At 37.6% G+C, this 12329-nt stretch overlaps 1 protein-coding gene across 1 annotated transcript in view; it reads right to left on the bottom strand.

Annotated features, from left to right (window-relative positions):
• plekha6 (pleckstrin homology domain containing, family A member 6) overlaps nt 1-12329 on the bottom strand; it is a 176630-nt gene that overhangs the window by 249 nt on the left and 164052 nt on the right. Inside the window, exons 20-23 of the mRNA XM_073468089.1 lie at nt 10409-10542; nt 8315-8463; nt 4601-4708; nt 1-3850 (exon numbers count right to left, since the gene is read on the bottom strand). The exon at nt 1-3850 is cut by the window's left edge and continues 249 nt beyond it. Coding sequence (XP_073324190.1) covers nt 4611-4708; nt 8315-8463; nt 10409-10542 — 381 coding nt within the window. The 3' untranslated portion in view covers nt 1-3850; nt 4601-4610. The remainder of the gene's footprint in view (nt 3851-4600; nt 4709-8314; nt 8464-10408; nt 10543-12329) is intronic.

The raw sequence follows: 12329 nt of genomic DNA, 5'->3' as shown, positions 1-12329 counted from the left end.
TAGAGATACTCAATGCCAACATTCTTTGCCAAAAAGTTCAGAAATGTGATATTCATATATTGTACAGTGATAGTGTGGAGTTCATGGTGTTAGATGGCTGTATAACAGTTGACCTTCAAACTAAATTTCTATCTTAACCTAAAGCTCCTATTTGTAGGATAGATGATTTTTGAGTCTCATTCCCAACTCATCCAATACTAACGCCATGTTTCCCAACTCATAAAAAACTGTTGCTTTGGGTTGATGGCCGACCCGACCTATCAACCCAAAGATTCAGTATTTGACAATTACAAACTATGCAGTATAAACTGCAATGCTACAGTATGTCCTGTTCTTTTTATATCAGATTTACTATACTAAATGATTGAAAATATCTGACAAAATGTATGTAAATGTTACTTAGGTATTTAATACTTAAGTGGCTTAAGTTGATCAATTAAATATTCTATGTCCCGTTTTTATACTCTTTGATGTTGAGTTATCACACAGCTGTACAACAGTCAACTAACTTTCTCAGCTGTTTTGGCCTACTCACTTGCACTCGCTATCTTAATCTAGTACCTCTTGGCGCACAACAAAGTAAAGACTGTTATTTTTCTGACTTGATAACATTTATGTTAAACCATGAATTAACTTTTAATAAAAGAAGGACTGGATAGATAACATTAAATATTATACAACATTTATCTGATAGTGACAAGGGAGGTGCTGGATCCTATCAAATCGGTGCCGGTCCCATTCTGGAAGGTCCAGGATCCGGCACAAATTCAGCTCTGCAGGCTTTGAGGTATCTTGTTAATTCAGAAAAACAGAGCAGATTTTTTTTGTCTAAAATGAATGCAATATATTTCCGTAGCTATCCAAGTCTTTCATAATGTCTAAAAATAGGCGTGTTGCTAAATCACAACCAGAAATGTGGCCTTTTCTTTTCTTTCTCATCTCTACCCCAGCCATGCAATCTGGCTAGGCCTCGCACAGCAGCTGTGTGTCACAAATGGCCGTAAAAACCCAAATGCACTGTATACATATCCAGAAATGTTCCTAAAACAAGAATTCTGAATATTGTCGTATTTAGAATAAAAGTGGAAAATTAGTGTGCATATAAATTCAGGCTACCCAGTGTTATCCAGCATCTGACAAAAGTCTCTGACATAGGCTACTTTGACAATCTGTGCCAGCAGACTGCTGTGGATTTGTATGGGTAGTGCAGACCGGCACACAGTTCCATTTGAATTCTAATAAGCCAAAGTAGAGACTATGAGCCCTATTTAAATGATCTGTGGTGCATGGTCTAAGGTCCACGGCGCAAGTGCATTTTGGGTGTGTCCAACACCCTTTTGCTAGTTAAATGGTTTATAATCTGGGTGCAAAGTAAGGCTCAAAGCGCAAAAGGGTTGTATTTAGAATGTTAATTAGTCATAGGTATGTTTTAGGCATAACATAAATTAAACCAATCAATGTCATCTCCCATTCTGATTATGTGCTTCCAGACCATGCGCACTGAAAAATTCGGACACCGAATTGCAGTACATTATGCAGCACACAGCCTGTTCAAGGCAATGAAGAGATACGTGGGTGGGCTCATTCTTTTTGGTTTTGAACGCTTCATCACCCATTAGCATTAAAAAACTTAAAATGCATGTTTATTTTTTCACAAATCCTGCCCCAAGTTCCTTTAAATAACACACCTCATTTTTATTGAGGGACAGGAATGTAGTCCTGAGCTGGTGGAACCTCTGCCTCCGTCGTCTCCCAATCATCGGTCCCATTATCACTACTTTTGACAACATCTAAATAAAATATAAATGACCATCTCATGAATAGCCAATGGGAGGCTGAAGCAATAAATTATACATCTTTATGAGGAAATATTAATTACATTACCAGCAGTGATCCCCCAGCAGAAGGAATAATAAGTCTGTCTCTCCAGTAAGAGAGACCCACGTGGGCAGCTTAACTTATTGATTATTTGAATCTTGGGGCATGTCAGTAGGATCGGTCAGAATCTAATGTTAACAAATGTTTTGTATTCTTCTACAATTCAAAATCTTGGAATGGCTTCTGGACTCATAATCACCCTTGTCTTTGAGCTATTACTAACTCTCGCTGTTGGATTTGTTTTTGCCTCAGACTTATCGTCTGCTGTTTATTTGAAACAGCTGTTGTAAAAGATGAAATACACATGGTGTCCCTAAGCATATAATATACTGCTGGTGTTATGCTCTTAATTATAACTGGGAAAAACATGAAATTTCCTATCTCATATCTCTGGTTGAACCAAGGACGTAGGTTTGGTTTTAATATCGGTGCTTATTATGCCTTTACAAGCTTCAGTAATGTATTTATCGTCTGAATCTGGTGATAAGAGTTTCATATTCTGAAAGCCAAAACTTACTTGCCAAACAACCAAAAAATGTAGGCTACTGTGACTGAATCAATATGAGACATTCTTCGGAAATTATTTATCCCCGGGTGCACAGAACAGCTTTGGCGCAAATAAATTCAACCAGGATGTAGCTAGCTACTGCAGCAAGCCCACATTCATGAGCCAGCTTATCACATGTTGGCAAGAAAATGCAAAGCCAATCATAATAGCGATATTGGTTTAGGGAGGTGGGACTAGTAGAGAACAAGATCTGTTAACCGTTTGTGTACCAAATTATCGCAGAGGACAATTTATTCCTCACATGGATATTGGTCGGGACATATTGACTTATTGACTTCAAACTTGGCAGCTTTATGTTTTGCAATGTTTTATGTTGTTTTACAGTTTATTTTGCTGGTAAGCCTGATGAACTAAACTGAATTTTGACCCCCAAATATACTGTCCTTCCTGGCCAATGGCATTGCAGCAATCAACCCTTGAGCTTGAGCCAAAAACACAGTGATATTAACTCAGGATCAATCAATTAATCACAACTAGTATCTACTAATAGAACAGATACAATTCTGTGTGTAGGCTACGCATTTTTACTTTTGGAGAATGCAAGAATACTGTAGGCCTAAAACAGTGATGATGTTAAAAAAAAAAATATATATTCATTTTCATGTAAAATGTCAAAGCCACAGGGAGCCACTGCAGAGGGGCAAAAGAGCCACATGCGGCTCCAGAGCCGCAGGTTGCAGACCCCTGGCCTAGGACAATCCTTAGAGACACTAAATTTGACCCAGTCAAATGTATGGATTGTTTATGGTTGCATATGAGTGTAATCGACAGCAGACACGTTGATAGTATGGGAGTAGTGTAGAAGATGGAGGTCTGGGTGAAACAGGCATCACAGTGAGTTCAGAAGGAGAGTCCTTACCATTTACAAAGATGAGAGGCTTCACTCTTGTCATTTGTCAAAGTGTCAGAATATGTCAGTGTGGGGAAACACCCTTCACCTGCCACTGAGCCCAACTCCTCCCTGTGTTCACAGCGTGTCCTCAGCGTGTGCCTTTCATATGCAGTGTTCCCTTGTAAACTAATCAACCTCGAACCCTGATTCACTGACATTTGTCCTTATAAGTTTAAAACATAAATGTAGTTCATCAGTAATCTCTACTTTTTTGTCCTGAGCTAAGTTACATATAAATATTACACAATTTGAAGCTGGTTAGAGATCTTGAGCCGTACTTTGTGCTGCTTAGCACAAAATGGGAGGCTGTTGTGATTTGAATGAATTGGAGTTTGGCGATGTGAGTTTGCAAGTCTTTATAACTTCCCTTCCATTCATCCACAGTTTTATGTGTTTTTGTTGTATGGTTTAGGTGCTAAAGAAAATAAAAGTAATCTCTCTTCATTGTTCAGTTTGTCCAGTGACACTTCAAAAGGATGTTCCATCAAACTTTACTGCAGCTAGGGCTTGAGCTACAGACAAAAAGAAGTAAAGAAAGACAGGGTAAGAGGGATACAAAGATCATTTCCGATTACCTGAGTATCATTGGGTACAGTAGTACCCATTAGTGTTTATTATCATAGGAAATATATGATGATGATGATAAATGATGATTTTGTCTTATGGAAATATGACGTCTGTTATCACCACTACAGCAGGTACATCCACCAAAAAAAAACCCCAAAAACACTCAACCCAAGGTCGAACTTACTTGCTGTCTGTAGGTGTCAGTGAATGGAGGTACTTAGTTGTTATGTGAGATGGTTTCAAAAACAACAAGTTGGACCTTGTCTTGAATGAGTTTTTAGAACAAAAGGATGCTCAGATAGAAAAAAAAATTCACATCGAGTATACAATTTTGCGCAAATATTTGCACAAAAGTAGCAGTTGTAAATGATGTTATTACCATTACTTCTTGCAAACGAAAGAGACAAACATTTATTTTCTCCTGAATTTGGCTGTCAGAAATGATTATTTGACCAATGTAATCTATGTCTGTTTCATTATTTTGTTTTAAGTTTGAGGGTGATATGGAGCACTTTCACCAAAATGGATCATCAGACTCTTAAGCCTGTAAACATGAGCATTGCTATTTAAAACCTGTCAGTCAAAAACATTGTATCATATTATAAACCTCAGTAGATGAAAAGCAGTCACACAGAGTGAAATGACAAAAGGGTCTTAACAGGATAGCGGACAAAGGTTGGTGTGCAGTGACTCACCTTGTATGACTCACACCTTCATGATGTGGGTGGAGTTGGGGAAGTCAGCAGAGCAATGGTGAGGTACAAGGCTGGTCGGGGAGGTGGGGGGACTGGAGGCGCACTGGACTGGAATAAAATGGAGGGAGGCAGGAATAATATAAAAATAGAAAGAAAAACAAGCCATGAACCATCAAAGGGAGAAGTACAGGAGCCTGCCTATTTTTTCATGTCTGTGTCAAATTTTACAGATACAGACATTGAAACTGTGCTAAATGGTGTCATATTACTGTAAAAGTGTAAATATGACTATAAACAGATAATTTTCACCGGTATTTTAACTAAGAACTGCACGCATCAGGGAGAGAAAAATAGACGACAAGGCAAATATCTAGGTGAAGCACAGCTGCAGCTGTGCATAAGCTGCACTACTGACTTGGGCTGGTTGGCTGCTGACCTGTTAACATTGGTGCCGTAATGAAGCGCAAGAGGTTCCATGATGCAAATGCATAGGCAGATTTAGCACATTTATTATCTATGTTCAGTGTTTCGGCATGCAACATTGGTCAGTTAACATTAAATCAAGGAAAGAAAAAAAGAAAGAAAGAAAGAAAGAAAGAAACTCCTTCAGTTTCAATTCAACAGGTAAAGTATCACGGCACACAACTGAAAGGCACTGACTATGGACTTTATGATCAACTTCCTTGACAGATGCAAAATACTACTCCGATCAAAAAACAAAAATTCAAGAAGGAAAAAAAGCAATCATCTCAGTTTATATGTTCTACATTCATGGCCAACTTTTTTGTGACAAACAAACCTGGCAATTGTAGTCCCCCACAGCATAATCTTTCTCTTTTCCTGCTCTGTGCCCCCTAACAATTTGATTTTGTTCAACTTAGAACTAAAAACTTAACATTTTTAAATCAATGTCCTTTCCGGTCACGTGTGATGTTTGTCAGGGATCTGTCCTGGGCCCCTTTCTATTTATTATATACCTCCTACATCTCGGCCGTGACATTCTGTGAGTTGGGCAGTGCTTGGTTTGGGCTAGGACTAAGTTTTGAAACAGGAAATAGTAAAGCAGCGAGCTGGTAACAAACGATATGGTATTACATCTAATCATTACACTAAAATATTTTTTTGAAAACTTTTTTGGAGAGAAATAGACAATGGATAGGATTGTGGTTCCTGTTTAAACAGCATTGCCTTGTTTTACAGTTTGATCTAAGTTTTTTCAGCTGCCATTTTGTGTACATAATCAACATAGTTCAGGTGGAACATAGACTTTAAGTTCACAATCTTTCTCTATTGCAGCTTTACAGTATGCTAAAATATGTTTCTGAAAGCATTTTAGGCAAAATATTGGTAACCAAATCTTGGTAATAGGGTCAGCACTGCCTAGTTTAGACAGTTTAACTGGAGTTTAGTGAGACGGCCCTCACTCAATCCAAGAGAGAGGGGGTTCTTTCACACCTACCTCATTTGGTCTGGACTTTCAGACTTTTCAGTTTGATCTGTACCAAAATTCCAGGTTTAACAGACCACGAGGTCTGGACTAAACAGCTGGTCCAACCGAAAGAGGTGGTCACGGTGCTGATCAAACTAAACCATGGTTCCGTTCATTGCCAGTGTGAAAACATTATTTTTTAAGGTTCAGACTTTCAGACCAAATGCAGGAAATGATGAGGTCGCTGTGACATGCAAGAGTAGCGCGTCTAGAGTTTTTTCATGGCCAAATTGCAACGGAGTTTTGTTATGTTCCAAGTTTCAAACTGCCTTTTTTTCTACATTTTAACATTAATGCTAAATCAAAGCTAAATCTGTTCATCTCTCTTGTATAAACATACGATCCGAAGTCCAAGCCCAAAAATGTTTTACTTTTACAAGACCTCTTGTTAATGTCTGTTCATCATTCTAATTAATGCGCAGCCTGTATATAAAATAAGCAACCATAGCAGCAGGGATTCAGTCAACACCTCTGTTTACAATTTATTGCAACATGTTAATGAGCTAACATGTTATTACAACACTGAGTGCTTCATCCTCATCCACAGGATGGTGACTGTAACACACAAGCTGACAGAAGTACACTGCCCCTCCGAAGTTTGCATCACTATGTTATTGACTTTGAATCTTGCTAGCATTAAGTTGGCTTTCTGGCCATCAGCTGAGTGGGAATTATCTGCTGTCACCAAATCCTGTGAAAAGTTTGTTGTCTTTCCTTAAGTAGTAAACATTTAGAACCTTATGGGATGTTAATGTCAAACCTTCAGGTGTTATCACGGAAATGGAGTTATGACTTTTGAAAAAATTCAACCTAGTTAGATTTTATTTGCAAATCGCATTAAATTATAAATTAATGATAGTATTTCTTTGGCCAGTGACCTTCATATAAGCGGGATAATGCTTGACAAGGCATTTATCAGGCATTAGTATAAAGTTCAATAAGTTTGTAGCAAATTGGCTTGTCATGCATCTGTCTTCACGTTTTCTAGCATTTAACAAATCCAAGCACTTTTCAAACCTTGAAAACATCACATTCAATTTCAAGCATTTTCAACGATTTCCAGCACTCATATGAACACTGCACATGTAAGCCTTCTCTTTGCTTCTCCACGCGGTACTTTTTCCTGTCGTGTGTACATACAGCTCGCCCCCAGTGCACCCCGACCACTAGTTTAATCGAACATCCAGCAGTGATGGCTGAACGAAAGAGGAGCAACATTTGGAGCCATTTTACAGCTGTAAATGAAAACGTTGAAACTGTGATGTGTGTAAAAGGCTGTTTACTACTGTGAAAACACCACAAACTTCTTTAAACACATAAAAAATAAATATCTAAGTCAAACTGATTGAATATAGCATACTATATCCAGACATCCAAATAATATATTTGGCCCGTTGAATCTTGTTATCTACATGAATTATGTTAATGAAACTGAAAAAATATTATATACATCAAACCTGAAACATGTAAATAGCTGAATATAATCACATTTTTGTGTAACTGTGAAATGCATAGGATTCCTATATTTAGGCTATATGTAGGCTATAGGCTATAGACATATTTATTTTGATATTTTACCTCATTGATTCCCCAAGAGCCCAACATTCTTGTTATTGCTATTGTTATAATAAAAAGTATCAGTACTGGTATCGATATCAGTGATATTGGCCCTTTATTACTTGGTATTGGATGAAAACCAAATTTTGTGGTATCACCCACCCCTATTGCTCAGGAATGGCTGGAGGAACGTGACAAAGGGCTCAGGGTGTTGAGCTGGCCTTCAAATTTCCTAGATCCCAATTCGATCAAGCATCTGTGGGACCTGCTGGACCAAGTCTGATCCATGAAGGCCCTGGTTCAAAACCCACAGGATCCACCACCAATGCCCTGGTGCCAGTGGTGCTTTTTGTCATGTTCCTCAGGCCATTCCTGAGCAGTTTTTGTGACGTGTCATTGTCCTGTTGGGCGGACTACTGCCTTTGAGGAGTGCCATTGCTATGATGTAAAGTAGCATCCACATGAATGCCAGGGCCCAAGGTTTTGCAGCAGGACATTGCCTTTTAACAAGACGATCAATGTTATTCACCTTACTGGTGTATACTAGGAGTGCAGAAATGTGTATGAGGTTGTTTGTGACTTGTCCTGTGCCGTATGATCATAGCGTGCAGTTAGTGGAAGAGTTGTGGTGATAGTGTCATTGGCAGCCGTGTAAAGAGACTCCTCACCAGAGAGAAGGCGGCTGCGACGAGAGGCCTCAGCAGCCAGAGCACAGGATATCTCTATACGCTTCTCCTGCTCCTGCAACTGCTGCTGGGAACTGACTTGAGTTCCGCCCTCCACTGGGCCGTCCAGAAGAGGAACAATGTTCTGCAAACTGACAGTGGTAGAAAAAGCAAATGTAAAGACAAAGAAGAAACAAAAGAGGGTTGTTGTTGCAGCATCTGACAAATGTAACATATTCTGCATATCTATGTCAGTAATATTTATACCTTTTATAATTATGTCTGATCTTAACTATAAACCTAATGAATAATAATGAAGAAAGTGAACCACCTGAGTGGCGACCTGAGAATGAGAAAAATCAACTATATTTCTTCAGAATTGCTTCAAGAGTTTGCCTACATTAGTCCTACATAGTGGTGCTTTAATTGTCAAATATATATATATATATATATATATATGTATATATATATATATACACATATATACATATATTAAATACAGTTAAATACAGTAACATTTGATATTCTGTGTGTGACTGTGTGTCTGTGTGACTCAAATGTGGAGAATGTGCAATAGTTTAATTGAGATATTAAGTTGACTGTGTTAACTGTGTAATAAGTTTCATTGGTAGAAATATCGGTACTCGGTATCGGCAAGTACACAAATGAAAATACTCGTACTCGGTTTGAAAAAAATATGATCGGTGCACATGTATATGTGTGTATATATATATATATATATATATATATATATATATATATACACATATATATGTGTGTGTGTGTGTATGTATATGTGTGTATGTATATATATATATATATATATACATATATATATACATACTGTATATATACACAGTATCTCACAAAAGTGAGTACACCCCTCACATTTTTGTAAATATTTCATTATATCTTTTCATGGGACAACACTGAAGAAATGACACTTTGCTACAATGTAAAGTAGTCAGTGTACAGCTTGTATAACAGTGTAAATTTACTGTCCCCTCAAAATAACTAAACACACAGCCATTAATGTCTGAACCGCTGGCAACAAAAGTGAGTACACCCCTAAGTGAAAATGTCCAAATTGGGCCCAATTAGCCATTTTCCCTCCCTGGTGTTATGTGACTCGTTAGTGTTACAAGGTCTCAGGTGTGAATGGGGAGCAGGTGTGTTAAATTTGGTGTTATCACTCTCACACTCTCTCATACTGGTCACTGGAAGTTCAACATGGCACCTCATGGCAAAGAACTCTCTGAGGATCTCAAATGTGATCATGTAATCAGCAGCAAACAGTCGAGCTTTAAAGTTGCCGCGTCTGGAGCAAGGGCTTCTTTCTTGCACGGCAGCCTCTCAGCCCATATTGATGCAAAACACGCTCGACTGTGGACACTGATACCTGTCTTCAAGCAACTTCTAATTTGTCGCTGACTTGCCTTTTAGTCGTATTTGGTTGACTCTTGACCATCCCACCAATTTTCTCTCAGCAGTAGGTAATAGTTTGTTTTCTTCCTAATTGTGGCAGTGAATCTGATGGGTGTATCAAGCAAGCCCTATTTAAATGGGCCCAGAAAACTCATCGGCTGTTATCAATCATAATCACTCAGAGGAAGTTCAGAGGCCATGCTACAAAGCAAATTTGATTTACACAACTCTATAATAACCACAATTGATCGTTCAACATTATCAGCATTATAAACCTGGGTCCATAATGTCGTTAATATCACTATCACAATACATTTTTAGCTGTTGCTTGAGATTTTATATCAAAACTTTAAACTTCAATCTAAAGTATATTTTTTACAACCAATATTTGTTTTGTTTCATTTTTATTTTTGTTATTCAAAAGTTTCAAGTTTCAAGCAGTTGTTTCAATAAATCTGGTCAAATGATTTCATTCAAGAGCCACATTACCTTCATCACCATGTACAAACACAGTATTGTTTTGAGAGAGACCAGCACTTTTTCTTGTACAGGGTAGTGCAATGCTTAATGCTTAAAATTGAACCAATTGGCATCGGTTTATAAAGTTTTAAAACATACATATGTTCAGCATAGACAACTGAATAATAACGCTATGTCTGAATCAAAACCCACTTTGATTTGGCAATGAGGGTTTTGATCCGCTCCAGTTTCTTCTGCTTCTCCTTCTGTTCCTCAGGGCTCAGAGGAGTGTCATCCCCCAAATCCAGGTAACGCTCCGGGATCAATACCTTGTCAGGAGCCATCAGCTACAAGAAACATGATGCACATAAAAAAAACACAAAAAACAAACAAACATGAATTGACATACATACAGCTTATATACAGACAAAAACACATATGCCAATATAATATGCTTTCCTTGGCATCCTAATGGTGAGTCAGGAAGACCTTTTTAAGGATGTTATTCATAAGTGCCTTATGTGCAGGGGTGGAAGTAATGAATTACATGAACTTTACAGTAACAATGTTGTATTTTTATGTACTTGGTCAGTGTATCTTTTGGCCCTTAACTTTTCATTTTTGAAATGGGTATTAAAAACAAAAAAATTACTGGTTGTTTGATTTTCAAGATAAAATGCAAATATTAAAATTGAAATACAACGACAAGGCATTTTTCTAATTCATGGTCAAAACGGAAAATCAAATTTAAAAAAAAAGTTTGATTTTCATTTTCTATTTCTTAAAAGAAATAAATCCAGTAGAAAACAGAAATATTCTCAGAATGGATGTGGTCATCTCTTCACATTGTGCGTGTTGAAATGCTCTTACTTTCACTATTAAACATACCCATGAGTTCTACTGTTGATTTTTTACGATTTGATTTTGGCCGTTTATTGGTTTTACCCGATCAAGATCATTCAAGAATTTTTTCCAACCACATTTCTTCCTCAAAGATGAAGGTTCATCCTTCCAGGTTTTAATAATTCGCTGGACAGTTCTTAACCCAGTTTCAGTAGTTTCAGCAATCTCCTTAGTTGTTTTCTTTGCTTGATGCAGGCCAATAATTTGACCCTTCTGAAACAGAATAACATCTTTTCCATGACCACAAGATATGTCTTCGGACATGGTTGTTCAAGAAATGAGAAGCTACTTATCGCATCAGTTAGGGTTAAATAACTTGTTGCCAGCAGAAACATATTAATCACTGCAGTAATTTTCCAATGGAAGGCTCTTACCTATTTGCTTCCAGGTGGTGACTTTTTTTTGGCCAGGCAGTGTATGAATTTAGACATGGTAATACAAGTCCTGTCATCCACAGAAATGTCACTGCTGTCAACTAGGAAGTAATTTGCGCAAGCTGGCAGCCACTTGATGTTGACGTTACTGGTGCTTGGAGCAGCCAAAGACGACTAAAGATTTGCATTAAAATTGGCAACTACCTTTGATATATTGCACATCGTGACTCAATAATAAGATAAGATAAACAGTGTGTAACTGACAAGACTGTACAGAGACAGTACAGTGGTATTCAAGACAGTAATACCCGAAACACAATTAAGGATTCCATCCAAAATTTCAGCTAATCTCATGGTTTTTTTATGACGGTTGATACTTATTAAAATTTAAATTATGATTTTGGTGGATGACGGGTTGTTTTGCCATGTCTAAAATCATATAAGAGTAGGGTTCCAAAGACATTTTAGCCTAGGCTGAAGCAACATTGTATGGCACATACAATTCTTCATTTTGTGCTTTTGTCTTGTAAATGACAAAATGTCAATAAAAAATAAAATAAAAAAACAGGCAATTTTTCATTTCTGTTTTTCAGTGATTATATTATTTGGTACACATGCATGCATGGCTTCCTACAAATTTCTGTTTGCGCAATCTGGAATCATGACTCCAATGATTCAAACTTTTGCAATGATTGATTAAAGCCCACTTCCAGTCAGTTTCTCTTCCTGTCTAACTTCAAAGTTCTTTCTCATACAGAGAATGGGGGTGTGGTTAATAGTAATACATAGTTATTACCACCGTAACCAGACTGCTGTTCTAGCAAGATCAACACCACTAGCATGGATTTAGCGACGGC

This window comes from Pagrus major, chromosome 6, assembly GCF_040436345.1.
Source record: "Pagrus major chromosome 6, Pma_NU_1.0".
Lineage (NCBI taxonomy): Eukaryota > Metazoa > Chordata > Actinopteri > Spariformes > Sparidae > Pagrus > Pagrus major.
Note: the sequence above shows the minus strand (reverse complement) of the source record. Positions and strands in the feature narration are given on the sequence as shown.